Source organism: Eretmochelys imbricata, chromosome 5 (genome assembly GCF_965152235.1).
Source record: "Eretmochelys imbricata isolate rEreImb1 chromosome 5, rEreImb1.hap1, whole genome shotgun sequence".
Taxonomy (NCBI): domain Eukaryota; kingdom Metazoa; phylum Chordata; order Testudines; family Cheloniidae; genus Eretmochelys; species Eretmochelys imbricata.
This window is the reverse complement of record NC_135576.1, coordinates 41,562,016-41,588,921: the sequence shown is the minus strand read 5'-3', so window position 1 is coordinate 41,588,921 and position 26,906 is coordinate 41,562,016. Positions and strand designations below refer to the sequence as shown.

The window sequence follows — 26,906 nt, the reverse complement described above, 5'->3', positions numbered from 1 at the left end:
GTAACAAACCCCATGATAGTCATCTAGTCCAGTCCCCTGCTCTGAGGCAGGACTAAATATTATATAGGCCATCACTAATAGGTGTTTGGAAATTTTTAAAAACAGGTTAGATGGTGACAAGAGATTTCACAACCTCTGTAGGTAACTTTTTCTGGTGCTTAACTATCTTTACAGTTAGGAAGCTTTTCTATAAAGTCTAACTCAAATCTCCCTTGCTGTAATTTAAGCCCATTGCTTCTTGTCCTATCCTCAGTGGATAAGGAGAAGAATTTATCACCCTTCTCTTTATAACAACCTTTTATGTACTTGAAGACTGTTATCATGTCTCCCCTCAGTCTTCTCTTCTCCAGACTATACAAACCCATTTTTTTCAATATTCCCTCATGGATCATGTTTTCTAGACGTTTAATAATTTTTGTTGCTCTCTTCTAGACTTTCTCCAATTTGTCCACATCTTTCCTGAAGTGTGATGCCCAGAACTTCACACCATACTTCAGCTGAAGCCTTATCAATGCAGAGCAGAGTGGAAGAATTATTTCTCATGTCTCTCTTGCACTTGAGCTAATATATCCCAGAATTATGTTTGCTTTTTTTCAACACTATTACATTGTTGACTCATATTTAGTTTATGATCCACTATAACCCCCAGATCCTTTTCTGCAGTTTTCCTTCCTAAATAGTCATTTCCCATTTTTAATTTGTGCAATTGATTATTCCTTCCTAAGTGTAATACAGTACACTGCATTTCTCTTTATTGCATTTCATCCTATTAATTTCAGACCATTTCTCCAGTTTGTCAGATCACTTTGAATTCTAATACTGTCTTCCAAAGCACTTGCAACCCCTCCCAATTTGGTATTGTCTTCAAATTTTAAAAGTATATCCTCTATGCCATTATCCAAATCATTTATGAAGATATTGAATAGAACCAGACCCAGGAGAGATCCAGGCTGTACCCTACTTGACTGACTGTGAACCATTGATAACTACCCTCTGAGTACACTTTCACAACCAGTTGTGAACCCTCTTTATAATAGATTCGTTTAAGCTATATTTCCCTAGTTAGCTTATGAGAATGTCATGTGAGACAGTATCAAAAGCCCTCACTAAAGTCAATGTATATCACATCTACTGCTTCCCTCCCTGTCCCCAAAATGTGTAACCCTGTCAAAGAAGATTAGGTTGGTATGACATGATTTGCTCTTGACAAATCCATGTTGACTGTTACTTACCTTATTATCGTCTAAGTGCTTACAAATTGATTGTTTGATTATTTGTTCCATTATCTTTCTGGGTGCCAAAGTTAAGCTGACTGCTCTATAATTCCCTGGGTTGTCTTTATTCCCCTTTGAATAGATAGTTAATATAGTTGCTCTTTTCAGTCCTTTGGGATCTCTCCCATCCTCCATAAGCTCTGAAAGAAAATCGCTAATGGCTCAGAGATCTCTTCATACTGTTCCTTAAGTATTCTAAAATATCTTTCATCAGGCCCTACTGACTGGAAGATATCTAACACGTCTAAGTAATGCTTAACTTGTTCTTTCTCTATTTTAGCCTCCAATCCTACTTCATTTACATAGATGTTCGCTACGTTACCTTTTTTGTGAAAATTGAAACAAAAAGGGTATTTAATACTTCAGCCATTGCTGCGTTTTCCGTATCTCATACAATGTATGAGAGCAGATTTGGACCGCATCGTAGAGTTGTGTCCAGGAGCTGTGATAGTTTTCTCTGAATTGGCTGGGGTGGGGGAGGGGATTGGTCTTGGGGAGAGGGAGGGAGGAAGGAAGGGAGCAAGCGAATGAGTTCTATGGGAATCTCTTTTGTACCTAACTCTAACCAGGATATACTGTAATGGTGTGTATAAGGATTTTTTTCTTCTGCTTGGCATCCATCTTTGAAACCTTGTGGTGGATGTGGGGATGGAGAGTGGGCTTGGGGAGAGGTAGGGACTGAGCTCTATGGGAATCTCTTGTGTACCACCCTCAACCCAGGCTAAACACACCCCTTAGCCTATGATATCCTCCTCCATAACAATAATGTTATTGCTCATAACCCAGAAATCCTGCCCTAACAAACCAAAGATTAACTGTATGTCAATCACAATAATAAACATGAGGGTTGATTATTACCAGGCTGTGGATCAGTGCCCTGGCCCTGCTTTGCTGTCTCTCCATGCTTGTCCTTGTATCCATCCCCAAAGAGGTCCTCAGAAAAAGGGCCCAGAACATCCTAACCCATGCTGCTGAGTGGGCTTATTTGGGGCTTGAAAGTCTGCATGCTGGGGGGTACACATTTTCAGATGGTAGGACAGGGCTGAGCTGGATTGAGTTGCAGAAACAGAGCAGGCCACGCGGAAAAAGAAAGGTTAAACTTTGAACAAGGATATATAAACAGCAGGTAACTTCCAGTCCATAGAGAAGAAATGGGAGTGGGTGGGGAATGAGAAGGCTGAAAGGCCGAAGGATACAGGGACAAGGAATTGTGGGAATGACGGTGGAGGCCAGTGTAGACTTGAGGGCAAGTCACCTCATCGTTACATTCACCATGTCACAAAGTGAGTGGGTAGAATGGCAGGGCACAGTCAACACTTGTTCTTATCCGCACTCCTAGGTGAGCGCACTGGCTCAATTTCAGCACACTCCTGGATGCACATCTAAAGGTGTTGACTGAGGATGCTGGGGCAAAAACCTGTGGCTCGACATGCAGAAAACTGGAAGTGTAGATATAGTTGCCCTTTGTTCCAGGCACTTCATGTGAGTCAAGTTATAGGAGGGGAGAAAATAACAGCAGTAGAAATGTTTGTATACCGGGAGTGAAGATTTCAGGGAGTTGCATTCCCTGCTTGTGGGGGGAGGGAGCTAAGTACAGTAGTGAGAAGGGGGCCAAGTTGGAGGGAGGAACGCAGTGAATGGGTCAGGGGCATGGCAGGGCTGGTGGGGCCCAGCTAATGTGGGGAGAGGGGAGCTGGCTGGCTCAGTATTGAAATTGTGGAACACTATATGTACAACTCTCAAAATGACTAGCTCCTACCAACAACATACTTTACAAAAACAAGGAAATTCAATGACATAAAACTACATTAATGCATGGTTAAAGTTGCTTGGTGGGATGTCATTCCCTTTGCAGAACACTGAACTGAGCAAAACTCAAACTACTGAAAACCAGGAAATGCACAATTAAGATTGTCCATGCAAGCTTAACTCTGCCGTCTTTCAGCAGTGTCCCAATATGCCCCATTAACACACCGTTTTCTCTGCCAACCATACAGTTGCTGAAAAGTACAATCTCTTTGCCTCCTTTTACAATCCACTCACTCTTACCCACACAACTCTACCTAACACTATTAAAAGATAGCAGATTGGGGGTGGGGAGGTTGCCCACACAATCCACCAAGCAACCTTAACTCTGTGTTAACTTAGGTTTTTGCCACTAAATTGCATATCAGCATGTTAGAATTGAGAGCAATCAATCAGGCCTTAAGATCATTTCTGCCTCAGCTCAGACTCAGTGTCAGGTGGAAACAGACAATATGACAGCATTATATTATCTGAACAAACAAGGGGGAGCGCATTCTTTGCAATAGTACAGAGAAGCGATAGGTCTTTAGGAGTGGTGTATAAGTACACCAAGTAGCAATACATGAATCAGAGGAACACAATGTACAGGCAGACCAGCTGAGTCCATCAACCTCTCAAATACAGAAGCAGTTTCTGAAGAAGGAAATGGTAGCAGAGCTTTTTAGTTCGTGGGGAAATCATGTAATGACTTTTTTGCATCTTGCAGCAGCTGGAAGAGTTGGAACTTTTGTCTGAGGGCAGGCAGAGACAAGGACTCAATATCAGATGCATTTCTGATGAAGTGGGGCCAGAGTCTCATGTGTGCATTCCCTCCATTTCCCCTGATTTAAAGAGTGATAAAATAAGATAAGGCCAGAATGATTTTGTTAGCGCTAGCCTGGGCCAGGCAGCAGTGGTATCCAAATATAGTTCATTTGTCCAAGGTATTATACAAACTCCTACCATTAGTGTTGGACTTGTCACAACAAGGAGTGGTGAATCACCCAGACCTTTGGTCTCTTTTCCTCACAACTTGGAGGATAGGATTCTGGGATTGTTAGAACAGTCTTGTTCTTTAGAGTTGAAAAATGTACTGATGAATTTAAGGGAAGAATCAACATGCAAATACTATGTTACAAACAGAAAAGATTTTTATTGTGGATTTCCATTTATGAGGTGGATCCATTTACTGCACCCATTAGCTGTAAATTGGAATATCTATTATATCTAAAAAGATCGGTTTCTCCCTGTCATCTATAAAGATCCATCTTTCTGCAATATCAGCATACCATGTCTCTCTGGATAGTAAATCAATTTTTACTTATGATATAGTTAAAAGGTTTTTAAAAGGTCTTAACAATCTATATCCTCCAGTCAGATATCCTGTACCATTTGGGATTTGACTTTAGTGCTTGTTCAATTAATATAACAACCATTTTGACCTATGCAGAGCTATACATTTTTCCATTTATAGATTAAGACAGTATTCTTAATACCTGTCACCTCAGAAAGGCATATGAGTGAATTACAAGCCTTAATAGCAGACCTACCATCTACTGTATTTCATAAAGATAGAGTAGTATTATGCACTCATCCAAGGTTCTTACCCACAGCGATATCCAATATTCATAAAAATCAATCTATAATTTTATCCCAAATCTCACATTTAGGTTGGTGTTGTTAGATTATGTACAATATATGTTAGGAGTACATTAGCCTATATAGACAGAACTAAGCATTTCAGACAATCTCCTAACTTGTTTACCTTTTATAAAGAGAGGAACAAAGGTAGGTCTGTACGAGTGCAAACACTTTCCAGATGGGTTAGACTATGTATTAAAGAGGCTTTTGGTTTAAAGGATATCCCTTTTCCTAGGGAGTTAGAGCACATCCTACCAGGGCTAAAGCAGCTTCTATGGCATTCTTCAGACACATTCCTTTAATAGAAATTTGTAGAATGGCAACAAGAAGTACAATACATACTTTCACTAGGCACTACTTATTAGACTTAGAACCTAGGTTAGATGCAAAAGTTTGCAAGGCAGTCCTGCAATCATTATTTAGTTAGGACTCTGTTTTTTCCCACCCTCATGGGTCAGAATTACTTTACTTATTAGGCCACCCTATGGGTGGGAATATGCAGAGGACACTCAAAATAGAAATCAGGGTTACTTACTTGTAACTGGAGTTCTTTGAGATGGACTCTGCATATTCACACTCACCGCCACCTTCCACACTTCTTCAGAGACCTACTTATCAAAGGGCCTGGGGTCTCTGGATAAGGAACTGAAGTGGCTGGAGTGCCACACCTCTTTTATACTCTTGCTGTGGAACATTTGCTAAGAGAAGGAGAGAGGGAGATGTGTGAATGCGCCAACTGGTGCTGCTAGTTTGAGTTCTACCATTCAGGCTGCACCAGTCAGAGCATCCCATGAATGCAGATATGTAGAGACCATCTTGAAGAACTCCAGTTACAGGTAAGTAACCTTCATTTTTTTAGTGCTGAGAATGGAGATCTTGCAAAATGACAGTGTGACGGCCTTGTTGTCTAGTGGAGGAAAGTCTGAAAAGAGGATTATCCATCTGCAAATACTACTTATGGCTGAGGGATGAATCTCCTTTAGCTCAAGTGGTGAAGCTGCTGCTTTGTGACCTGAGACTTTAGTTCTAGTCCCAACTGGGAGAGATTGTTCTGAGCACAGTAAAACAAAATGTTTTCAACATGCCTGCAAGAGATTTGGTGGCTGAAGATTATTCAGAACCAGTCCCTGCTGTTCGTTTGGACAGGTTTATGTAGTCATATGTAAGATCTGACAGGACAGGTTTACCTACTCAGTTTAATCACACAGATATATTGGTCTAATGTTGTAGAGCACAGATACATGTCTAAAGATATAGCATATGGAGGTATCTGACCTGGCACGCTGAGGATCTTGGATTAATGGTGAGAGTGGGCACCAAGTATGCCTGGTGCTAAAACATGTCTTTTTTCTAAATAAAGCTGAATTTTAAAAAGAATCTTGATGTTTATAGTCAACCTGAGTGTCTGCCATATTTGACTGGATTTACTGAGTAACAATGGCAACATTTGAAAGGTAAGTTGTTTAACTGGTTTAAAGCAGGCAAAAGGTTAAGAAAACATGAAGAAAATCTTTTAAAACTTAGTTATATGGCCTTTGGGTCCTTGCAGACCATAAATAATGCTTTCTGAAATGTATCCTTCTGACTACCCTGAGGGCTAGTAGGCCTCAAAGGTTGGTGGGTCTGATGGGTTTTCCTTTCAGCTTCCTGAATCTAATGTATGTGAAAGGGGGTTGGCCAGAGCTCACCCAGCTTAAGTAAAATAACCACAAGAAAAAGGTGCGAAAATAAATCTGATAGTGTTTTGATGACTGTTGTGCAGTTCAGAAAAAAGTATTAGATGCCTAGCATTTGAGGTGAAAGTTTCTCATATTATCATGTTTCAGATTAATTCACTTAACATGGGATCCCACATTCTAAATGCCATCACACAGAAACAGTCGGTGGACTTTACGGAGCAATTGGAGAGTGATGAACTGAAGCTGTTGTTTAAGAGGATATTGTTACTATGATTTTTTTTCTCCTGCAAGAGAATTTAGCATTCCTGGATATTCTTAGTTTTAAAAAATGTAACTAAATTAAAGTTCTTGTTGAAACACCACCATATACCTCTGTGCAGACTGGCTAATTCCTAAAGTTTTATATAAGCTAGCGGTTCTCAATCTATTTTTTTCTGAGCCCCCCCTCTCCCCTCCCCCCCCCAGTATGCTATAAAAATTCCATAGCCCACCTGCACCACAACTGATTTTCAGTAGATTAAAAGCCAGGGCCAGCATTAGGAGGTAGCAATCTGAGCAGTTGCCTAGGACCTCATACCACAGGGGGCCCCACAAAGCTAAGTTACTCAGGCTATGTCTTCAGCCCTGGGCAGGGTGGCTCATGATTCGGCTTTCTGCCCTGGGTCCCAGTGAGTCTAATGCTGGCCCTAGTCTCTGGTTTATGTTGGTGGCTCCCCTGAAACCTGCTCCTGGCTCCCCAAGGGTTCTCAGACATCTAGTTGAGAACCAGTGATATATGGCGCATCTAGGTCCTTCATTTTACCGCTGTTAAAATCTATCTCATACAAAACCCAAGTCTTCAAAAGGAAAGGAGCATGTAAAAGTATAGTGACTGAGATTTTCTCATTGAAATAAAATTTGGCTGATATGTTTAAGCCAGGTTGTGTTAATTCGTATTTGTTTTTAGACATGTCACAATGCAGAACAAGTAAACCCCAAAACCATTATCTCTGCTTTTTTTCCATAAGGTTTTTGCATGAAACTCCTCCCAGTCCTGCAACCCTTACTCATGCACACAAACATATCCCCTATATTTCAATGAGAAATTAACTTGTGAAAAAGAATTACTTATGAGTATGCGTTGCAATCAGGCCTTCTTTTTGCTCAAGTAAACAGACCAAGATTGATCTGAAAAAAGGAAGAGGGGTGCATATTGCATGCAAATTCCAATGATAAGTATACTAGATTTATACCAATACTCTAAACTACAGGATTATTATGTGTAAGTGATTCTTCAGTCCCAACGTCTTAATTTAAATCACATGGAATTCCGGTGTTTAAGTGACAGATTCCTATTCTCTTAAAATGTTGCCATTGAGCAACAACCTATCATTATGTTTTAGTGAGTGACAATCAGTTCTGTGCGACATGTTGCTGGTTAACATAATTAAAGAGGAGCAGGAAGTGCCAGACACAGTGAACACTGAAAAAGACAAGCTTGTCAATGAGAATTAATAATGGTTTATAATTTAAATGAACATAATGCTTATGTGATGTAATGTGCAAAAATGAGACCCTGAATCTCACACTATTGCTCTTTTATTTAAAACAAAAGCATAAAAACAATAATTTTGCACTGAAATGTGACCATATTCTGTCTAATGTTATTTTGTTTGGAAACTGGGGGGTTTTTTTGCTGGAGAGGGAATAGATGGGAAATAGATTTTGTGCCATATGTAAATAAAATATTTGTTACTAAATCTACAAATATATATGCTCTTTTCTTAGAAAACAACAGTAATTTAAAATTCTCTTTACAGTGCGGTTGCCTAAAATTACAGTAAATTGAAAGCTTTCTGCAGGAACATTCAGTCAATGGGTCCTTTCACTTTTTTAGCTTTAGGAACATTGATTACAAATAGGTGAAAGATACTTTTATTCAGCAGAAAGATGCATTTACTGTTAAGTAATGGGGTCCAACTTATTTTCAAGGAATACAGAAACAAGAGGTGGTGTGTAAAAGGCTGGATGATAACTCCATTGTACAGAACAACTACTGTGATCCAGACAGTAAACCACCAGAAAACCAAAGAGCCTGCAACACTGAGCCTTGCCCGCCCGAGTAAGTACTATGGACAAATGGTAATTTATCAATTAACTGTCAAGGCAATCTTTTTTTTTTTTATATAGAAAAATCTGTGAAATATTTACTTTTGGTGAAACGTGGTATAAAATACAATTTCCTGGTCTTGTCTTAGGATCCCATATTATCATGCAGGAGACCTGGGTTCAATTTCTGGTGCTGGCTTCTTGCTTTTCAGGCCAGAAGAAGCTGGGTGAATGGTGGAGGCACTACACTCTGACCTAGATGGGGCCCTTGTTTGATTAATGAGCAGCATTAATAAGCATATAGAAAAAATCTGTGAAGTCCAGTCTCTGTTGGACAGAAAGATGGTATTGAATCAGTTTCTTGAAGGTTGAATGTCGAGTATGGGGAGGGATGCTGAGAATAGAAATGAGGGACATCCTTAAGGCGCCAACATTGGCACAGAGGAATTTTAAGGTGAGAGGGAGAATTAACAGTCAATGCCTTTATAATAATTCTTTCCAGTTAAAAGGTTCAGTAGATATTTACATTATGAGCTAAGAGCTTGCTGTATTTTCAAATTGTATCAAGTTAAAATTTGTGATAAGATTTTCAAATATGATGCAATCTATACATAAACTTTTAGGTTGGCCCTGCTATCTACTGGTAGGGTGACCAGATAGCAAGTGAGAAAAATTGGGGCAGTGGGTAGGCGATAATAGGCGCCTATATAAGACAAAGTCCCAAATATCGGGACAATCCCTATAAAATCGGGACACGTGGTCACCCAATCTATTGGTAACTTTTTTATCAAGTGACCTTTACTGACCAACGTATGGAATGACATTAACAAGATTTGGACTGCTTGGCATCTAACAGGAGGTGATGAGTACCTTGTAGGATTAGGTTCCTAATTGGTTATGTCTACTTGCTTTTAGTTTTTGAAGATAGCTCTGTGTTACATTACAAATAAAATTAAAACCACAATTTGTATGGCAAGGAACTAGACTTCAAAAGGGATCAATTTACTTTAAAGCTGTAAGAAACAGGTGAAATATTTCACTTTGAAAAATAGTTATAGTACATGTGCAATAATTCCTTTTTATAATTATTGAGATAATTAAAACTTTTACTGAAACCAGTGAGAGAGATACAACATTTTGTCTCTTCATAATAATTCTGCCAACCATGGGAGACTGGCAATTCTTATTAACAAGGCCCTGCTCAAATCTGCCAAGTCAATTTGGCATATACCTGCCTCTGACTACCTCCAAAATGACCAGCAAGAAGTACTAAGTGTTAGGATATAGATATTCAGGGCTGTCTGCAAAGGCCTGTACTTTAAGAATTTAGGGGTATTCTTATCACTTGGCTAGTTCTAGAGGTATAAAAAAAAGAATCAAAATCACTGTCTGTTGGTGTAAGGGCCTTCTCTTACTGTGACAGTTTGAGGCCCTGTTCTTAGGCTCAGGCCTTTGGCTAAGCAGCAGAGGCAGCCATAAGCTAGGAAGTGAACAGTCACATCCTCACATTCCAAACTAGTCACATTGAAATAAGGTGCTATTGGGCTGTTAGGCACTATCAGGACAGGATTGTATTCCTATCACCTCCAGAGAAAGGGAAGTGCCTAGAAAATGTAAAAGGAAACTTTAGTTTGATAGCATCCTGTCTGGCAAGAACTCACTTATCAATAGCTGGGATGTGAAATCCTCACTTCTGTATTGTTTTGTCATTGTAGTTCCCACTTTGCTATTGTTTGTCTATAATCTCTGTCTGGTTCTCTGATTGTTTCTGTCTGCTGTATAATTAATTTTGCTGGGTGTAAACTAATTAAGGTGGTGGGATATAATTGTTTAGCTAATCATGTTACAATATGTTAGGATTGGTTAGTTAAATTTCAGTAGAATGATTGGTTAAGGTATAGCTAAGAATATTACTATATAAATTACGGGCAAACAGGAAGTAAGTTGGGATTCAAAAATAAGGAAAAAGGAACTTGTATTTAAGCTTGCTGGAAGTTCACCCCAATAAACATCGAATTGTTTGCACCTTCGGACTTCGGGTATTGTTGCTCTCTGTTCATGCGAGAAGGACCAGGGAAGTGGGAGAGTGAAGGAATAAGCTCTCTAACACTAAGTACCAGCCAACGGATTTGAATATTGTTATCAACACCTGGCTCCCTGGTCATGCAAGCAGTCTAGGAGATATCAAAGGAACCGGGTTGTTCAAAGACCACCCCTTGTGAGAAGGACCTCAAGTTAGACCTTATTGATTGGAAGGGCTAGTTTTCAGTGAGATTTCAGCTGATAGTAGCTAACTGTCACACGCTTCTCTCGAAGTATGACATCCTTAGTTGGGATCAGCTCTCCAATTTGGTAGACAAACTACCAAAATAACATCAAGAGGAGATTAAGTCCCTTATGTCTGAGGGCCAACTTACTGCCAGATCTTCACATCGGGTAGTGCTGGAAATGTCTGATACAGCAGCAAGGATTACAGCCACTACTCTTGCAATGAGGAGATCTTCATGCACCAGGTATCACGATCCCTAGAGAGGTCCATGTCACCAGAGAGAACCTCCTTTTTGAGGGCAGCAAATTATTCAGTAGTGGCACAAGTGAGGTGCTGCATATCCTTAAATATTCTGTTTGCGGCTATATTTTTCAACCCCATAGAGGAGAGAGCAGAGGGAGCGGCCTTTTTATAGACAGACCTCTGACGGAATACTATCTTCAGCAAAGGTCTTCAAAGCCTCTGAGGAAGAAGCAGAGATTTAATCACAGATGACTCTCTACCTCCTCCTTGACTGCCCCACAATCCAGAGTATCAGACAGGCAACAGATTTGATGCCAATGTCGAGACACTGACTGGACCATGATCACATCCTTTATCTTTCATCCCTCCATTTGGCAGATGGCTTTCTTTCTTCCAAGAAGCCTCGTCTGGGACAACCTCAGACTGGTAGGTCTTTGAGATAGTAAGCAAGGGGTATTCCTTTCCATTTCAAGCTGCTCAAACCTCTCCACCCTCCATTTCCCTCTTCAGGGACCCTTCTTACATGAGACTGTTGAAGGAGAAGCTAGTTTCCCTTCTACAAATGGGAGCAGTGGAGAGAAAATGCCCTTACAGTTCAGGGGCAAGGGCTTTTATTGCCACTACTCCTTTATCCCAAAGAATAAGGCGGGGCCACGGGGAGGCCTGTCATCCATCTTTGACATCTCAACACATTTAGCTGTCATTTCAATTTCTGCATGGTTACCCTAGCCCACTATAACTCTTCTATTGGATTCTATGAACTGGTTTGTGGGTTTTGATCTGCAAGATGCATATTTTCATATTTTGATATATCCAGAGCACAGAAAGTACATGAGATTTCTGGTGGCCACATCTCACCACAGCACATAGTTCTACCCTTCGGCCTCGGCATCTCCATAGCTCTATGGGTCTTCATGAAGGTCCTGGCTGTGGTAGCAACTCTTCTTAGGAGACAAGGAAGCCCCTTTCTGGACAACTGGTCAATAAAGGGAAAAATTTCCACAACAAGTGAGAGACTCTATTTACACAGTTCTATACTGATCTCAACTCAAAATATAGAGTTCATCAGGGAAGTATTAGATTCCAAAACAATGAGATCATATGTTCCTCAATGGAGATTTCAGACAATGACATGCAGCTCCAAGCAAACCCCAGAACAACAGTGATGACATACCTAAATTCATGGGCATATGGCAGCATGCACTTATGTCACACAGTATACTATATCTTTGTCCTCTGCAAGGATGACTGAGATCAGTATATCTACCCAACAGGCACAGCATGGATCCCTCTAGAACTCCTATCATTAAATTGGTGGACAGAACCATTTCAAGTGTGCAGCAGAGTTTCTTTTTGCATGCTTCTGACTGCCAAGACTTTACTAACAGATGCCTCTTCTCTGGGATGGGAGCATATCTCAACCAACTGAAAGTCCAAAGGATATGGTCCCCTCAGGAAGCCATCCCTCACATAAATATCCTGTAACTAAGAACTATATGACTGGAGTTCAAGGCTTTCCTGCCCCTTCTTTGAGGCTTAATAATCCAGATGTTGATGGACAACACCATGGTGATGCAGTATACCAACAGACAAGGGAGAGCAAGATCCTTCTCACACCATTAAGAAGCCATGCATCTTTTGCACATCACCCCGGTACCTCCCACTCAGTCAACAGAATATCCCAGCAGCCAACTTAGCAGGTACTTCTCAGAAAACCACAAGTGGTGTATCAGGGGCTCTGTCCTCCACAGCATCTTCACAGGTAGAAGATTCCAAAGTGGACCTGTTTGTGACATGCCACAACGAGTACATTTTGTGCCAGAAGGAGCTTAAGTCTTTGCTCCCTGACAGATGCTCATTCTATGGACTAATATGTGCCTTCCCACCGATACTCATGATACCCAGGGTTTTGATGAAGCTGAGACAAAATGCAGGTCACATCATCATGATAGCCTTTGCATAGGCCAGGCTGTACTGGTGTTTGATCGTGGTGAATCTATCAACTCATCCACTGATCACCTTACCAGTTTTGCTAGTCCTGGTGTCTCAGACAAACAAGCAAATCCTGCACTCAGATCCAGCATTGTTGCACCTGACTGCTTGGAAGCTGGCAGAATGACTTCTACAGAAAGAAGCTGCTGAGCTGAGGTTCAAAACATCTTACATCAAAACAGAAAACCGTCCACCAAACTGATATCCCTCATAGGATGGGGCATACATTTAAACTGCCTCACAGTGCAAGGCAAATGGTCACCTGCGGAGATATCAATCTCCTTGAGTTGAGAGTGGTCAGGAACCCATTTCCTCTATGCACTCATTTCCTCCCACTGATAACAGGATCGCATATAAAGATCCTAACTGACAACATAGCGTACATGTATTATGTCAACTATCAGGGAGGAGCCAGATCGCCCTCTCTTTGCACGGAGACAATGAAACTGTGGAACTGATGTATCTCTCACAACATCACCCTGTCCACAGCTTATCTCCTGGGCATGCAAAACGCGATAGTGGACAATCCTGCACAACCATGAATTGGAGATACACCTGTCAGTACTTCACAACTTATTCTCATGGTGGGGAACGCTGGCCACAGACCTATTCACCACGTACAAGAACAAGAAGTGCCCATGATACTGTTCCAGGGTGGGGATCGGACAGCACTCTCTGGGCAATGCTTTCCTCCTCCCATGAGACAAAGACTTCTTACACCTTCCCTCCATTTCCTCTTCTGATGAAGGTCCTGCTGAAGATAAAGAAGGACGGAGCTCATATAATTCTGATTGCTTTGTGACAGATTCCCCCGGGTGCAACCTGGAACTTGGGTAATGCCGAGACCTCTGTCTTACCAATGTCAAAGTCAGATTAAGGACTCACATAATTTGTCAGACCACTCTGTTTATTAGCAAAGCGCTTTGCTAATGCACCCAGATGTGAGCCCCTCTCTGAGGCCCAAGATAACTTATTTATACAGCTAAGCCAAAGCCAATTTAACATAAGAGACAAAAGAAAGCAGAAACTGACAAATATACATACATATCTTATTTGCATACTAACGTTTACCAATCTCCTAGCTCAGTAGGAGCTCTAAGTTAATTAGTTTGAGGACCCATTGTCTCACACTCCTTAATGTTTCTCTTCCTGACAACTGTATTTCAACAAACCCTTCAAGTAGCATTTCTTTAATGAATTATAATTTCAATATAATTCATTCTACTTTCACAGTCCCTCCTTTTGGTCAAGCTACGCAATGACCAACAATGACTGGGTTCCACATATCAAGCGTTCTTTATCTCTTTGTTCATCAGTGATATTTAAAATCATCAAATTAGCACTCTGGTTTGGGGCAGCTATGTGTGTAGCATGCCTGACACAATTTTGGATACAACAGGGAAGTAACTGAAAATGTACAAAAATTATTAGGATTCCAAACAGGAGAGTTAGGGCTCCCTGAAACAACCAGTTTCCTATGCCAGAGAAATTGAAAAGGTTCCTTAGCCACTTCCATAAAGAACTTGGCTCTTCGTGGGGAAGATATGCGATTTGTTCTAAGTGGCTAGCATGATCTATTACCTGATTGGTGTTATCTGGTATATACACACAGCAGTCTTTTCCAATGAGAGCACAAGTCCCTCCTTTTGCCGCCGGCACTATGTCCAATGCCTGACAGTTTTGGAGGGCCATCTGTCGGATTGCCCCTGTTTCTTTGGCCAGGGCTCTTAAACTTTCTCCGGTTTCATTTGCCATTATTTCAACTACTGCTTGTAACCTTAGGAGCCTTTTTGCATGGTGTATTACTCCCCCTAATGGTATTAAGGAACCGCCAATGGCCTCTTCCCAGGTTAAGGGGCTTATGTTATTTACATACCATTGGGCATCTGTTAATTCCCTCCTTTTTCACCTGAAATTGCGGAGGCGTTCTCAAGGGAAGGTTCCTAGCACTCAGAATTGTGGGAAGAGTCGGGCAGGATAACAGATTCCTGACCAATTAGCTGGTAGTGTGGTATAAGCTCTGGTCCCACACACCCAGTGATGGCCTATTAAGGCCAGGAAGGGTCGGTTGCACCCATTTGTCATATAGGTGTTTGCAAAGGAGGAGTAGTATCCCCCAAAGGGTACAGGGTAATTCTCATTACGAGGAGTGGTGTTATTTGCATGACATTGAAAGATTGTATTGTTTTCACTAATTTTACTGTAGGGGGAACATGAGATTGATTTCTCTGTTTGATCCCAGGTTGAGAAAAAATTCATATCTCCATACCCGGCCCGCCACTTTTTAGTTTTGTTTGAATAATCCCATACAGCATTGGCCACAATATGCTGAAGGCAGCGGCTTTTCCCCAGATCCAGCCCTGTCCCATTATACACCCAACACCAATGACCTTTTCCCTCCACTACACTTATCCATTTAGATGCATTTATTCCCACCACTTCCCAAGTGTCATTGCTGTTCCATACTTTGTTAAACAGATGAGGCTCTCCAGTGAGGTCTGGGGACTTGAGTGGGATAGCCAGGACAGGAACACCAGTTTGAGAGTGGGCTGGGATGTGGCTGCAGACCCAGCAATTAGAAATATTAAGGGTCTGAGCTATCCACACCTGCTGCTGGATAAAAGAATTGTCATTGTGGTCTCCCCAGACCGTAAGATACCAGCAGCCGAGGAACAGGCAGAGGTGCATGTTGGAGGCAAGGCTCTTCTGGTTCTGACAACCTCAACTGAGGGAACCACAGTCAAGGTTTTACGCTCACCAGGCAGTAGGCGCTAGGCTCGCTACTGCTTTTTTGTTTGTTTGTTTATTTTGTTTTGTTCGTCATCTGCTTCTGGCAACCCTTACGAGAGCATAGATTGTAAGGTATTGCAGACTGTTCCTCTACGTCTTCTTCTGGAGTCAAAATTGACTCTGTGTTGTCCTGAGGTGACGATTGGTTCTCTGGGGATGGTGCCTTCTTAGACTGTGAAGCATGTATCCACGCTGCGATGCCAGATAGTTTAACAGCCGTCTGTGTAGTAAGCAGTACCTGATGAGGACCCTTCCACCGGGGCTCCAAGGCGTGCTTTCGATGATGGCGCTGTACGTAGACCCAATCACCTGGCTTGAGATTGTGGCAAGCGTCGGAGGTGGGTTCTGTGGGCCAGGCTGCTCGAACCTGTGAATGGAAGTGACTTACAGCTTGCATTAGTCCCTTGCAATACTGAAGGAGCGCACTGTGAGTCAAGTTCAAATCTGGAACAGGAGTAATAGTAGTCATACCTCGCATAGGGCGTCCCATAACAATTTCAAAGGGACTTAATTTATGCCTTTGGGATGGAGTGGATCTCATGTCCATAAGGGCTAATGGTAAGGCTACTGGCCAGCTTAATCCTGTAGAGTTACAAATTTTAGCAAGCTTATTCTTAAGTACACCATTTCGTCTTTCAACTGCACCTGCACTCTGTGGGTGGTAGGGACAGTGCAACAGGTGTTTGATACGCAATATACGGTCCAGGTGTTGAACAAGTTGTCCAGTAAAATGTGTACCCCGATCACTGGACAGAGTAGCAGGAATTCCCTTGGCAGGCATAATATGATTTAACAAACATTTGGCAACAGACGGTGAGTCAGCCTTGCGACAAGGAAAGGCTTCAATCCAACCAGAGAATAAATGTACCATAACCAATATAAATTCATATTGTTGACACTTAGGCATTTGTACAAAATCAAGTTGCCAATGCAAGAATGGTGCTTGAGGCATGCCCCAGAACCCCTGGGCCACTTTTACAGGTTTACCAATATTATGGCTTTGGCAAATGGTACAGACTACACAGTGGCGGGCTGCAAAAGAGCTAAAATGGGGGGCCCACCATCCTGACTTAGTTACAGCAGAGACCATCCCCTCCTTTCCGACATGCGAAATACCGTGTAGCAGGGCAGCCAGAGACGAGTAGAGTGAAAAGGGGGCTACCAAGGTGCCAGTAGGCGAGCGCCAAAGAGAATCGGGATGTAGAGAGCAACCTTGGGCAACCCAGGATTCTTTCTTGGTTTCTGGGGCAGAGTCTTGGAGCAGGGTGAGGTCAGTGAGGGACGGCGGTGGTATAGAAACAGAAAGGGAACCGAGAAATGCATCTGGGGAAGGTTCTATGGCAGCAGCATGTTTAGCAGAGGCATCAGACAAATGCGTTACCCTTAGCAACATCAGTATCCACCACTGAGTGGCCAGGGCACTTAACAATCGCTAGGGCAGACGGAAGTAAAACTGCATACAGAAGGGCAGCGATGTAGGACCCATTTTTAATAGGGGTACCGGCAGAGGTAAGGAAACCCCAAGTTTGCCAGAGGGTATCAAAGTCATGTACAACCCCAAAAGCATAGCGGGAGTCAGTGTAAATGGTGGCAGAGCATCCTTCTGCCAAAAAGCAGGCACGGGTGAGGGCAACTAATTCAGCAACTTGTTCTGAGGTTACAGAAGGTAGAGGCGCAGCTTCCAGGGTTTCAGAGAGTGAAACTACAGCGTATCCTGCAAGGAGACGACCTTGGTCGTCTTGGAAACAGGAACCATCAGTAAATAAAACAAGGTCAGAGTTAGGGAGAGGGACATCAGAAAGGTCAGAGCGCGGGATGGTGACAGCAGACACAGTTGCAAGGCAGTCGTGGGGATCACCATCATGAGACAAAGGAAGGAGAGTGGCAGGGTTTAACTGAGAACAACGCTTTATGGTGATATATGAAGCTGATAGTAGTAAAAGTTCGTACCTGGTAAGGTGGGCAGAGGAGAGGTGGCCTGTGTTATGTTGTAGCAGGAGAGTTTCTACAGAGTGAGGGACCAGGAGGGTAAGAGGAGAGCGGAGAACAAGGGAATCAGACATTTCGACTAGGCACGCTGAAGCAGCCACAGCATGCAGGCAGGGGGGTAAGCCTTGGGCAACAGGATCTGAAGTGGCAGAGAAATAAGCCACTGGGCGGTTCTTTTCTCCGTGCATCTGAGTGAGAACTCCAAGTGCATACCCAGATTGTTCATGGCAGAAAAGGGTAAAAGGCTTAGAATAGTCAGGCAGCCCTAAGGCAGGAGCAGAAGCCAAACCCTGTTTGAGGGAAACAAAGGCAGAATTGGCCTCAGGGGGCCACGGCATGGGGTCAGGCACAGAGAATCAAGTGAGTTCCTGGAGAGGTTTTGCAAGGGAGGCATATTGGGGAATCCACTGTCTGCAAAATCCAGCCATGCCTAAAAACTTCCGGACCTGGCGTGGGGAGCGGGGTTGGGGAAAGCTAAGGATAGCTTGGATGCGGGTGGGAGAAAGTGCATGGGAACCCTGGGAGAGGAGAAAGCCAAGGTATGTGACAGAAGCTTGACAGAGTTGTAGTTTAGAGCGAGAAGCTTTGTGACCCTTATTTGCTAGGGCAGTAAGGAGCACTAAAGAGTCAGTTTCAGAGGCAGACAATGAAGGGGAACAGCTGAGTAGATCATCTACATATTGGACTAGTGTGGACCTGGACGGGAAAACAAGGTCAGCAAGGTCTCGGGCTAATGCTTGGGAAAAATATGACGGGCTTTCAGTATACCCCTGGGGCAGTGTGGTCCATGTGTACTGTTGCCCCTTGTAAGAAAAGGCAAACAGGAACTGGGAGTCAGGGTGAACCGGGACAGAAAAGAAAGCAGAGCACAAATCAACAACAGTAAAATGAGTTGCATCAGGTGGGATAGAAGCCCAATCGTCTCTGGGTTAGGGACAACGGGAAAGGCAGGTATGACAATGCGGTTAATGGCCCAAAGAGCCTGAACAAACCGCCATGATTTACCATCAGCTTTTCTAACTGGGAGGATAGGGGTGTTACAGGGGCTGGAGCAAGGGATAATAATGCCTTGTTTCTGCAGGGCGGTCATGACTGGAGCAATTCCAGCCTCTGCTTCGGGGTTTAAAGGGTATTGAGACAGGCGAGGCAGAGGTTTGGAGGAATCAACAATAATGCAGACAGGGTCAGTATGTAAATGGCCCACTTCAGACAGGTGGGTTGGCCACAGAGAGGATGGGACCTGTGAAACTAGGTGTTCAAGGGATGGGACCAATGGGCAGCAGGGGACCGGAGTGGAAAGGGGAGTTTCAGACAGCAGGGAGGCTACAGAATCGCTCAGAGAGGACTGGGGGATTTGTAAGTAGACACCATCCGGGGAACAGTAGATGGTACAGCCAAGTTTACATAACAGGTCCCGACCCAAAAGGTTCACCAGAGTGGAATCTGAGAGCAGGAATGCATGGTCCGCAGAAAGGACCATGCATTTACACACCAATCACACAACCTGGACTGGTAGAGGTTTTGAAAGGGGATAAGGGGTTGGGACTCCCGTAATGCCCACAGTGGATATGGTTTTTTCGGAGCGGGGAACCTCAGGCAGGTCAGCAGTACGAACTGCAGAGAGCGAAGCTCCCGTATCAACAAGGAAAGGGAGAGAAAGATAATTAATAGTCAAAACACATTCACCCATGGGAGTGAGAGGTAGTAAAGGAGCTAAAATTTCCTGAGGTTCCCTGGTGTTCTGTCATTGCTGTGGGACAAAGTAAGTCTGGGGACTGTCGGGCTGTGCCGACAGGGGGTCTAGCTGGTTGTTTTCAGAGCTATTAGGCCGGCGCGGACACTCATTTTTCCAATGTCCGGGTTGTTTACAGTAATTACAAACATCCCCAAAACCCGAAAATCCAGTTCCACGGCCCCTCCCGTGACCACCTCCCCCTCCCCGGTACTGTTTACCTTGCCCTGAATAATGCTGTATTTGCAGGGCCATTAACTTTTGGGAAGATTGTTCCTCCTTTCCCTTTAGAGTGTGACGGCAGTGTTCTGCCACTGATTGTAATTTATCCATGGTTTCAGTTTCCCACCCAACACTTATTTGCTTTAGCATACTGCCAATAGCAGTTAGGAGGCCATTAACAAACGCATGAGCCAGGGCGCCCTTCCCATTTTCACCCGGTTGCTGTATACCAGAACGTTGCAGAAAAGCATCAGTCAGTCAGGTGCGATAGTCACCCGGACTTTCTCCCTGTTGCTGTTTACAGCAATGTATGGCTGTCCAGTTTGTTTTTGGAGTCCATACTCGGGGGATGGCCTCATGTAGGTTTTTAGCTCGGTCTTTACACTTTTTTCGGTATTCAGCATCAGGACCGGTGTCTGGTAAAGTTGAATGGCGCTCACTGATGGGCCAATTGGCTGCTGTGAGCGATTTTTCATGCTCGCTAGGGTTTACAAGTAGCTTGCACAGCTGCAGGAGGTCTGCCTCAGAGGGTTCATAGGTGTTGCACACTAACAAAAACTCCTCCGCAAATGTGGTAGGATTTTCCAGGGGCTTTGGAAAGCCTTTTACAATTGAAAGGAGCTCTGTACGAGTCCAGGGTTTATAGTTCCAAGTGGGACCCTCTTGTTGGCCCCCAGTATGCAGGATTCCGAGGGGAGCCTGGATAGGTTTAGAGCCAGAGCGTAAGCGTTGGGCCCAATCAGCGTCCAGGCTATCTTCGTATGTATGGGGAAAAACAGAGGAGTCAGGCAGACTGGAGGGTTTCGGAGGAACAGAGTTTTTTTCTTTACGGGTCTGAGTGGTACCAGAGGAATGGGCCTGGGCGGTACTGGACGATCCGGATTGGTCTGAACTGGAGACCCCTGGGAGTTGTTGCGACTGCCTATTGATCCAATGCAAGGATGCCAGGCCAATTAATGCATCTTCCTCATCGTCATCCCCAGAATTTAACAAGGGGTTTTCCTCGTCCTTTCCCACAATGAGATGGGAGTATGAAGGGGGATGGGATCGATCCTGATCTTCTCGGAGAACGGGATAAAGGGGAGCGCTCGGTCTGGCAGTGGGAGAGGAGGCTTCTAATAAAGCTTTTAACTTATCATTTGAATCCTTGAGAGAGGCAAGTTTTGATTCTGTCCACCTATAATTTGCCTCTTCCCACCACTACATGAAACAATCAACCTCTCCTTTTGCCAATTTAGTTTTAGGTTGGCCGAGTTTGTCTTTTAAGACGTCTACTTGGTCTTTGTCCCAAGATCCTAACAATGGCCACTGAATTTTGGGATTCTCTTGAGTTAGCCTAGACCATTTTTCCAGAAATTTACAGGAGTCCGGACCCTTCCTAAAATACATAAAATGAGCTGGCGTTCCTTTAGGGAACTGTCCCGACTTAGACGTCTGGTTACCCATGCAGGAGGACTTTACACACCAATCACACAAGAAGGAAAGTCGGGTTCGTCAGAGCGATGTCTGGTGCAACACACAAAAGGAGCCCACAGGCTACTGCTTCAATCACCCTTGCTTTCACACCAAGGGCTTTACCCAAGGCGCAGTGCGGCTGCGATTGTGCAGATTTCACTCACTCAGACCGAGGGGACAGGAATCATAGAATCATAGAATATCAGGGTTGGAAGGGACCCCTGAAGGTCATCTAGTCCAACCCCCTGCTCGAAGCAGGACCAATTCCCAGTTAAATCATCCCAGCCAGGGCTTTGTCAAGCCTGACCTTAAAAACTTCCAAGGAAGGAGATTCCACCACCTCCCTAGGCAACGCATTCCAGTGTTTCACCACCCTCTTAGTGAAAAAGTTTTTCCTAATATCCAATCTAAACCTCCCCCACTGCAACTTGAGACCATTACTCCTCGTTCTGTCATCTGCTACCATTGAGAACAGTCTAGAGCCATCCTCTTTGGAACCCCCTTTCAGGTAGTTGAAAGCAGCTATCAAATCCCCCCTCATTCTTCTCTTCTGCAGGCTAAACAATCCCAGCTCCCTCAGCCTCTCCTCATAAGTCATGTGTTCTATACCCCTAATCATTTTTGTTGCCCTTCGCTGGACTCTCTCCAATTTATCCACATCCTTCTTGTAGTGTGGGGCCCAAAACTGGACACAGTACTCCAGATGAGGCCTCACCAATGTCGAATAGAGGGGGACGATCACGTCCCTCGATCTGCTCGCTATGCCCCTACGTATACATCCCAAAATGCCATTGGCCTTCTTGGCAACAAGGGCACACTGCTGACTCATATCCAGCTTCTCGTCCACTGTCACCCCTAGGTCCTTTTCCGCAGAACTGCTGCCTAGCCATTCGGTCCCTAGTCTGTAGCGGTGCATTGGATTCTTCCGTCCTAAGTGCAGGACCCTGCACTTATCCTTATTGAACCTCATCAGATTTCTTTTGGCCCAATCCTCCAATTTGTCTAGGTCCTTCTGTATCCTATCCCTCCCCTCCAGCGTATCTACCACTCCTCCCAGTTTAGTATCGTCCGCAAATTTGCTGAGAGTGCAATCCACACCATCCTCCAGATCATTTATGAAGATATTGAACAAAACCGGCCCCAGGACCGACCCCTGGGGCACTCCACTTGACACCGGCTGCCAACTAGACATGGAGCCATTGATCACTACCCGTTGAGCCCGACAATCTAGCCAGCTGGAACCCTTTGGTCAGCCGATCCCCAGACGGAGATGGCGCCCAGACTCAAACACACCACAGGGAGGATGGATAGACGCAGAGACAAGACAGTCCTCGGTCCGGACAAAACACAGAAATAATTACCTGACCAGATTCTTGATGTCAGATCCCGGGATCCTTACCAGAACAGAGTGGGAACCAACAGGTTCGATGGCGTAGACTTCACTTCACCTTCTGTTCTGGCGGAGGACCGTTTGGGCCAAATGCCCAGGTGCCGGCTTGCCACGGCCGTCCTAAGAACGGTCAGGAGTCACACGGCCCCAGTGAAGACGGTTGGCATCTTGGTGGAACCTCCAAATTGTCAAAGTCAGATTCAGGACTCACATAATTTGTCAGACCACTCTGTTTATTAGCAAAGCGCTTTGCTAATGCACCCAGATGTGAGCCCCTCTCTGAGGCCCAAGATAACTTATTTATACAGCTAAGCCAAAGCCAATTTAACATAAGAGACAAAAGAAAGCAGAAACTGACAAATATACATACATATCTTATTTGCATACTAACGTTTACCAATCTCCTAGCTCAGTAGGAGCTCTAAGTTAATTAGTTTGAGGACCCATTGTCTCACACTCCTTAATGTTTCTCTTCCTGACAACTGTATTTCAACAAACCCTTCAAGTAGCATTTCTTTAATGAATTATAATTTCAATATAATTTATTCTACTTGCACACCAACCTGGGCTCCTTCTCACACTGTAATGCTATGACAAGCTGTAAACCCCTCCAGGTCCTGCACTCACATAGCTATCCACAAGCAGGGACACACCCAGCTAAGTTAAATAAATGCTTTCGCCAGCCACTCATGAACCAACAATAGAGAGGCTCCAGCCAACTCCCCCCAGTTCCCCAGCCTAGTACCCTAGAGTTGGGCTATCCTGGCCTGGTCAGAAGCCTAACCACTGTGAGTTTATTACCCAGTCCGCCCCTCCCTCAGTGTGGAGAGGACATATACCAGGTCTTGTTCCTGAGCAGATTTCCCTTGCACTTCAAGCAACACACTGTAAAAAATGTATAACAGATTTATTAAGAACAGAAAGATAGATTTTAAGTGATTATAAGAAGTGAGCATACAGATCAAAGTTGTTTACCTAAGACATAAAAGTAAAAATGCAATCTGAGTTCTATAAACTAGACCAGATTTAAATCAAGCAGTGTCTCACTTTGATGGTATAGTTCCTTAATATACAAGCTAGGATTCTCCTTTGCAGCCTGGGAGCACCTCCCCAGTTCAATCTTCGTTCTCTATACATGTTTCCAGGTGTTGAGTTGTAGGAGGAATGAGGACAAGCAATGATGTCACTTCCTCCTTTTATAGCTTCTTTCAGCTTTCTGGAAAGATCCTTTTCTATGACGTGCATCAAGCAGTCTCCACTGTGTATGTGCTATCTTTGAGAGGTTTCTATTGTATACAGTTCCTGGGGTACTCCTTGTGAGTATGTATTCCCCTCAATGGGCCATCATCAGTGTCTGGCTGCCCCATTGTTGTACCTGAAAGGTTGGTTGTGGGTGTTTCCAGCTTCACATCATATTTTAGTAACATACACATAACTTCATAACTTCACATAAAATGACAACACATACAATTCAACAGTATATTAATATTCAACAGATCAAGACTTTTAAAATGATATCTTACAAGGCATACTTTGTACAAAACACATCATAATCATATCATCATGGTAAATATGGGGGGTGCCAGGGTGTTGCTTTAGGGTACAGCGTCACATGCTCCCACGTGGCCAAGACAGACCTGCTACCCTTACTTGATGCAGTTCGCAATTGTCCCACTGATCTCCCTTCTCTCTCAGGATAGAGGGCGTACCACACATCCCATCTCAGGGATCCTCTGCCTCAAAGTACGGCTTCTGGGTGGTCCAAGCGCCTAGACAGCTCATGCTCAAATGAAGTACAAGAGGTTGTATTGCACAGAAGACAGTCCTCCACACGCCTCACTTACCTCAGAAATGGTCCAGGTTTCAGATTTGGAGCACATCTCACCAAATCTCTCCCGTGTCAGCAACTCTTCCACATACTCTGGAATATGTCCTGACCCTTAAAAAATTGGGGTTATTCCTGAGCTCTCTCAAGGTCTGCCTAACAGCTATTACAGCATTTCACCAGCCTGTAGAAGGGTACTCCGTATTATCGGACCCAACCACTACAAGGTTCCTTAAGGGAATAACAAACCTCTTCCCTCAACCTCAACTTTCTACCCCCTCATGGGACCTAAACCTCGTGTTGAAAGGGGTGACTAGGCCTCCCTTCAAAACTATGCCACTTGTTTACTAGCATACCTATTAATGAAAACAGTCTTTCTGATTGCAATTTCCTCGGCTATAAAAATAGGGGAAATAGCAGCTCTGCTGATACATCCCCCATACACAGTATTCTTCCCTGTCAAGGTTACACTTCAGTTGCACCCAAGGTTCATCCCTAAAGTGACCTCCTCGTTTCACATGAATCAGTCTATTCACCTTCCTGCATTCTACTCCAAGCCTCACTGAGACAATAGAGAGGTCATACTACATACCTTAGATGTTAGGAGAACCCATGCATTCTTCCTTGACAGGACAAAGGCCTTTCAGGAAATCCCTTAGACTATTTCTCTCTGTGGTGGAAAGATCTAAGAGCTCGGTGACATCAGCCCAAAGACTCTCCAAGTGGTGTCGAATTGCATCAAACAGTGCTACCAAATTGTAATGACTCCTCCAGACTCGATCTGTACTACCTATTCCACGAGATCAATCTACTCATCTGTCGTCTTCTTCAGGGATGTCCCCATCTCAGAGATCTGCAGAGTGGCGACGTGGGCATCAGTCCACACCTTTGCAGAACGTTATGCAATCACCAGGGACTCTGCCTCTGATGCCATCTTTGGCTCCACAGTACTATCATCTGTGACTAACCTGACTCCAAAGCCCCAGCCCTCCAGTAGGAATACTGATTGGGAGTCACCGAAAGGGACAGTACTTGAAGAAGAAGTTACCTTGTGCAGTAACAATGGTTTTTTGAGATGTGCTCCATGACCCTCCTTCCTCCCCTCTACTTTAGAGTTGTCGCTATGACTCTGTGGTAGAGAAGGAACTGAGGATGGTTAGCTCTCATGCATTGGCTAGCCTCGGGATGCAGCATGAGGAGAGACAGTACATGTCCGGACACAACGGACAGTACTATCGAAGTTCTCCGATCAGCAGCACAGGGATTCAGACACACCTACAATGGAGCACCCATAGGGACACACACATCTCGAAGAACCATTGTTACTGCACAAGGTGAGTAATTTCTTCTTTCAGTGAGTGTGATTGAGAATCTGGAGCAATAATAGATCAGTATATTGCCAAATTACACAAAATGGCTGACTTGTGATTATGAAATACCAAAAGGTGAGCAAATGTGTGATAAATTAGTAATAGAGATGAAAGATGTAGGCTCTTGAATGAGAATTCTCAGAGAGCCCACACTAACTCTATGAAGAGTTGTAGACATGTGCAAAGCTAGTGAACAAGCTCACATACAAATGCAGAGCATAAATAGAGCAGACACAGGTAACTCACTAAGTAGCATAGGCAAAGTATGAAAATACAAGGAAAAATACACCAACATTTGTGGAAAACAAATACAAAACAGAGGAGACAAAGAAAATGCAAAGGAAAACCTGTGGATTCCATGCAGTAAAACATTATAAAAATGGAAAATGCCCCTTCTATGGGGTCATATGTAAAATCTGTGGTAGGAGAAGGTTGCAGCCAAAAAAAACCAAAGAAATAAATGGACCATATTAAGGAACCATCAGAGGAGTCAAGTTCTAAATTAGCCTGTCAGAAATCAGAGTCTGCAGCAGAGCTAGTCTTCAGGCAGCCTCATCAGTACAGCTGGCCTGCAGCAGACTGCCCGATTGGCCATGACACCTGATTTGCTGCAGGGGCCAGCAGGCTGGCTCTTAAATCAGCAGCAGCAGCTCACTGGCTTCTTAATGCTCATGCCACCATTGTACCTACTCCTGCTTGTTCCTCCTGCTCCGGCCTTGCATCCACGCTTCCCTCTGTCCTGCCCCTGCCTTGAACCCCTCCTTGCTCCAGTACCTGGTCTCTGGTTTGACCCTTGGCTTTGGCTTTAGGCTACTGACTCCAGCTCTTACCCTAGTCTTTGGGTCCTGATGCTTGCTCCGATCGCTAGGCTAGATCACCCTTGTACTGGTAGGCTGACAGACTGAGAGCCTTTAAAACTAGGGCCGGGGCTTCCACAACGCTAGCACAGACCCTACTAGCAGCAGAACTGGTGGATGCCACCCAGAACCTGCAGAATGTTGCCCATTGTTACTGAACTTATGGACCACATCTGGCAGGTCACCAAGAACTTCAAAGGCAGTTAGAAGTCACTATGGCAAGCTATAAATAGTATGCCAACCAGTCCTGCCAGCCAATGCATGGCATTGGGGTAGTGGACGAAGTGTGGTTGTCCACGTGGAAT

The 26,906-nt window shown here is 44.0% G+C and overlaps 1 protein-coding gene across 1 annotated transcript in view; it reads left to right on the top strand.

Annotated features, from left to right (window-relative positions):
- ADAMTS6 (ADAM metallopeptidase with thrombospondin type 1 motif 6) overlaps positions 1 to 26,906 on the top strand; it is a 324,386-nt gene that overhangs the window by 272,963 nt on the left and 24,517 nt on the right. Inside the window, exon 21 of the mRNA XM_077816928.1 lies at positions 8,351 to 8,480. Within this exon, the coding sequence (XP_077673054.1) occupies positions 8,351 to 8,480 (130 nt within the window). The remainder of the gene's footprint in view (positions 1 to 8,350; positions 8,481 to 26,906) is intronic.